The sequence below is a fragment of the Oryctolagus cuniculus genome, chromosome X (genome assembly GCF_964237555.1).
Source record: "Oryctolagus cuniculus chromosome X, mOryCun1.1, whole genome shotgun sequence".
NCBI lineage: Eukaryota > Metazoa > Chordata > Mammalia > Lagomorpha > Leporidae > Oryctolagus > Oryctolagus cuniculus.
In genome coordinates, this window is record NC_091453.1 from 105,638,586 (window position 1) to 105,644,312 (window position 5,727).

At 35.3% G+C, this 5,727-nt stretch overlaps 1 protein-coding gene across 1 annotated transcript; it reads left to right on the forward strand.

Annotated features, from left to right (window-relative positions):
* The first annotated feature begins 2,076 nt into the window (after positions 1 to 2,076).
* On the forward strand, positions 2,077 to 2,415 carry LOC103352010 (glycine cleavage system H protein, mitochondrial-like). Its single transcript, XM_008273267.2, has one exon. The coding sequence runs from the start codon at positions 2,077 to 2,079 to the stop codon at positions 2,413 to 2,415; it is 339 nt and encodes a 112-aa protein (XP_008271489.2).
* The last annotated feature ends 3,312 nt before the right edge of the window (positions 2,416 to 5,727 follow it).

Genomic DNA, 5,727 nt, shown 5'->3' on the forward strand with positions numbered 1-5,727 from the left:
TGCTGGCATCCCATATGGGGCAGAAACAGTATCCCATATGGGCACCAGTTTGAGTTCTGGCTGCTCTATTTCCAATCCAGCTGCTTGCTAATGCACCTGGTAAAGCAGTGGAACACAGCCCAAGTACTTGGGCCCCTGCACCCATGTGGGAGACCCGGGAGAAGCTCCTGGCTTCTGGCTCTGGATTAGCCCAGCTCTGGTCATTGCAGCCATTTGGCATTTGGGGAGTGAACCAAAGGATGGAAGATCTCTCTCTCTCTCTCTCTCTGTCTCTTTCTCTCTCTTTCTCAACTCTGCCATTCAAATAAATAAACAAATCTTTGAAAAATAAAACAAAACACATTCAAAGCAAAAATAATGAAAAGAGCATGACATTGATATAAAACAGATACATAAGCCAATGGAATAGAATAGAGACCCTAGAAGTAAACCCACACATCTACAGTAAACTGATCTTTAACAAAGGTGCTCAGAACATGCACTAATGGAACTGTGATCTTTCTACTTTTTATTTGCTGTATATTACAGTTAGTGGTACATTAAGCTTGTGATCATATAGTTTATCATAATTATGTTTTTACAAAAATTAAAGAAAATAAAAGGAGGAAAGGAATGAGGGGGATTGTGGGAGGGAGAGAGAGAGGGAGAGAAATATGATTACCTTCTTAGAATTGTTCCTATGAAATTTGTTCCCTTTATATTAATAAAAATTTTTTAAAAACATGCATTGGAAAATGATACTCTTCTTAAAACATGGTGCTGGAAAAATTAAATTTCCACACAGAGAATAATAAAACTAGACACTTATCTCTCATCATTTGCAAAAATCCACTCAAAATATATTAGATCTAAATGTGAGGCCTGAAACTTTGATGCTATTAGGACAAAACATGGGAAAATACTTCAGGGCATTGGACTTGGAAAAGATTTTCTGAGTGAAACCCTAAAAGCACAGGAAGTAAAAGCAAAAATAGACAAATGAGATTTTGAAGAGCAAAGGAAATAATTAACAGAATAAAGAAACTACCTACAGAACTGGGAAAATATTTGCAAGCTATAAATCTGACAAGGGGCTAAAATCTAGGATATATAAAGGAACATAGAAAATCAATTACAGAATAATAACTTAATTAAAATGGCAGAAGATCTAAACAGACTTTTCTTAAAGGAAAATGCACAAACAACTAACAGGTATATGGAAAAATGCTCAAGATCACTAATCATCTGGGAAATGCAACTAAAAATCATGGTGAGATAACATTTCACTCTAGTAAGATTGGCTATTATAAAAAAGACAAAAGAAAATACATTTTGGTGATAATGTAGAGCAACAGATCATGTTTCACACTATTAATGGGATGGTAGATAGGTATAGCCATTGTGGAAAATAGTATGGAGGTTCTTCAGTAAACTTAAAATAGAACTACCATGTGAGCTAAAACTCCCACTCTTGGATATATGTTCAAGGAAAATGAAATCTACCTGTCGAAGAGACATCTCGCCTTGCACGTTTACTGCAGTATTATTCAGAATAGTCAAGAAATGGAAATGGACTTATGTGTCCATCCACATATGAATGGATAAAAAAAATCATGGGAATGTGCACAACAGAATATTACTCAGGCATAATAAAGGTTGAAATGTTGTAATTTGCAAAAACATGGCTGGAACTGAAAGTCATTATTTTAAGTGAGATAAGTCAAGCACAGAAATGCAATTATCACATGATATCACTCATGCCTTAAGTCTAAAAAATAAGTGAATTCGTAGAAGTTATAAATGTAATTGTGGTTAACTGGGGCTGGGGAGGGAAGTGAGGAAGGAAGAAGGGGGAAAGGTTAATTGACAAATACTAGGTTATAGTTATATTTGAGTAAGAAGTTCTGGGGGTTCAATTGCACAACAGGGTGACTACTGATAATGTTAAAGAGAAAATAAAGAAATGCAGTGGCCATTGGCACCCCTGTGAACATGCTGATCATGGCGCTGTGAGTGGCATGGAGCCTGTGGCCATGGCCTGCACCCTGCTCTCTTCTTACCTGGGGATTGTGGGTGGGCACCATCTGGATGCTAGGCATGGAACAAAGTCTGCTATCAATGCATGATTTCACAGAGAAACATGAATGTCTAACAACAGAAAATGGTATTGGAACAGTGGGAATTAGCAATTTTGCAAAGGAAGCTTTGGGAGATGTTGTTTATTATAGTTTGTATGAATTTGGGACAAAACTGAAACGCCAAAATGAGTTTGGTGGTTTGGAAAGTGTGAAAGCTGCTAGTGAACTCTATTCTCCTCTATCAGGAGAAATAACTGAAATTAATGAAGCCCTTGCAGAAAACCCAGGACTCATCAACAAATCTTGTTATGAGGGTGGTTCGCTGATCAAGATGACACTGAGTAACCCTTCAGAATGAGATGAACTAATGAGTCAAGAAGCCTATGAGAAATACATAAAATTTATTGAGGAATGAAAGTGGAACCCTTACATAAACTAGTATGGAATAACTTCATTCAGCACAGTTATCTTAAATTAGTGGCAGACAGGACTTAATATAACAACTTTTAGTAATATTGATGGAAGAGATACTACTTTCAACTCTGCTACTGGAAGAAAATATTCCCTAACTTTGTAATGATTGCAGGTGAACACAATATGCATCTTTTTCCCCAATACCTTGTGATTTTTATACTAGGCTCTAGGCACTAGTATTCAGAAAGTATGAAGTTGTCTGTGGTAAAAACTACTTATGCAAATAATGTAATTCAAGGATAACATTGTTATCTTAAGTAATGTAGAGCAAAATAGTGGGACAAAACTGAAAAACCAAAACGAGTTTGGTGGTTTGGAAATATGTAATGTTGTAACTTAAGTAATATTGTAACTTGCTTATACCCATCCTTGGATTGGGATCAAAATATATAATGATCTTTCCATTGGAAGTAACTGGGAATACAGAACAGTGTTTGTTAGTTGCACAGTGCCAAAGAAAGAACAATACTATCTTAATTTTGCAATGTACTGCATTTGCTGGTGCTATTTTATACAGTGAAACAACAGCTCTGCTACAAAATAAGAAACATTCTACAATTCTCTGCTTCTTCCTTAAATAAAAACATAAAGAAATCAATAAATAATACATATATAATTTTAGCAGACAACTTAGTAGAAACTGTATTTTAATTAACAGAATGTAACTTACTTATCTTAGGCATGATAATTCTATTTTAATTTTGTAGAATAGTCTTATTAATGTTGATATTATATATTTCTTAATATGAGTCAGATATTTTCCACCTTTTGTCACTTGAAATTCACTAATGTATATTAACAAGCTTTTCATGTACTAATGTACATTAAAAAGCTTTTTGTCATGTTCAGTATATTTTGTTATGTGCATATATATAATAATTGTTGCAAATTTCTTCCTATCAATTCTTTTTTCACTTTGCACATCTCCATCTTGCATGGAGACTATTATAGTCTCATGCTATTATAAAAAGTGAGCAAATAAAGCAATTCTCGATATCATTACTTCTTAGAGAATTACAAATCTAACCAAGAGATACCACTTTGTATCGACTAAGATTGCTGTAATCAAATAAATGGATATTAACGAGTTAATGAGGAAGTGGTAAAATTGAAACACATATATTGGGATATAAAATGGTACAGTAACTGTGGAAAACAGTCTATAAGTTCTTCAAAAGCTTTAAACAAGGTCTGGTGTTGTGGCACAGCAGGTTAAGCCACTGATTGGGATGCCTGCATCCCACAATAGAGTGGTAGTTCAAGGAGTTGACCACTCTTCTTCCGATCCAGCTCCCTGCTAATGTCCCTGGGAAGCAATACATGTTTACCCTCAAGTACTTGGATCCCTGAAACTGATGTGAGAAACATGGACAGAGTTCCTAGCTAATGGCTTCAGTTTAGTACAGCCCCAACTATTGTTTGGGAAGTCAAATAATTGATAGAAAATCTCTCTCTTTCTCCCTGTCTCCCTCACCCATCTATCTCTCTTTCTGTGACTTCTGCCTTGCAAATAAATAAATAAATCTTTTAAAAACAAACTTTAAACAGAGTTACCATATGTCCCAACAATTCCATTCCTGGGTACATACCTAAAAAAGTGATAACATATGTTCACACAAACTTGTATATGAATGTTCATATAAGCATTATTCATAGCAATCGAAGTGTGAAAACAACCCCAGTTTCCATAAACTAACGAATTTTTGAATGAATGAAAAATTCCATGTAGCCAAACAATGTTATATTATTCAGCCAAAAATAAATGAAGTATGGGTACATGTTTTGGATTTAAAGTCATTATTCTTTTTTTTTTAAAGATTTTTACTTATTTGTTTGAAAGGCAGAGTTACAGAGAGGCGGGGGGGGGGTCTTCCATCCATTGGTTCACTCCCGAAATGGCTGCAATAGCTGGAGCAGAGCAGATCTGAAGTCAGGAGCCAGAAGCTTCTTCTGGCTTTCCCACGTGGGTGCAGGGTTCCAAGGACTTAGAACATCTTCTACTGCTTTCCCAGGCCATAGCAGAGAGTTAGATTGGAAGTGGAGCAGCAGGGACTTGAACTGGCACCCATATGGGATGCCATCACTGCAGGTGGTGGCTTTACCCACTATGCCACAGCACATGCCCCTAAAGTCATTATTCTAAGTGAACCTGTCAAATCAAAAAAGGAAAACACATGTACTAAGATTCCCTTTAAATGAAACATCAAGAATAAACAAATCCATAGATGCAAAAGTAAATTAGTGGTTTTTAGAACCTATGGAATTAAGAGAAAAATATCAATTACTAATAGGTATATGATTTATTCTTATGGGACAGAAATGCTGTGAAATTAGGTATACAAAAATAATAGAATAGACACATAATAATATGCCTATTCTTTTCTTCCAGTCTATTTGTATAAAGAAGTCAAGCTACTGAGACTTTAATTTGACTGCCATTAAATCCTCCAATGAATTCCCTTTATAGTTAGAAAAGAACTGAAACTATTAACTTTGAAGGCTCAAATGATTAGTCTCTTTACTGCCTCTATGTTATCTTCATGTCACGTTTCTCATTCTGCCTAGGTTTCTTCCAGAACTTCTCACTAACTCCAACATAATTTACCATCCCAGAACCATTCAGTGTAACATTAATGAACACCCTTTCCTAAGTGCATTAAATGGCTAATTTTTGTCAGGATTTAGAATCCAGTTTGTCTCTTATTCAGAGATGTATTCCTTTATCACCCTATTGAAGTACTCCTTTGATGCTCTTTAGCTGATTTTTTTTATTTACAACAGAGCGCTTTATGCATCTTCTTTTCCCCTTTCAAGGTTGTAGGCTTCAGGAGGGTAGGAAGGGCATAATATTTTCCATACCATTGCACTCCTGGCACTCAGTATAGTACCTGACACACAACAGGCTCAAAATACATATTTTCAGTATGAATGAAAATGGATAAATTACGGTAGGAAGGAAGGAAGGAAGGCAAAAAGGAGGGAAGGAAGGAATTAGACATTAGGATATAAATATATAACATTATATTGCCTAGTGATGTTGCAACCATGTCAGATGGTGAAAAGCAGTCTATAAAGCTTCATACAATGACACATTTTGGAGAATACATTCTTAATATGAATAATGTATAATTATATACCTGAATAAATACTTTCTGAAATTTTCAGTAACTGTATACTTCTTTTATAATTCCACGTA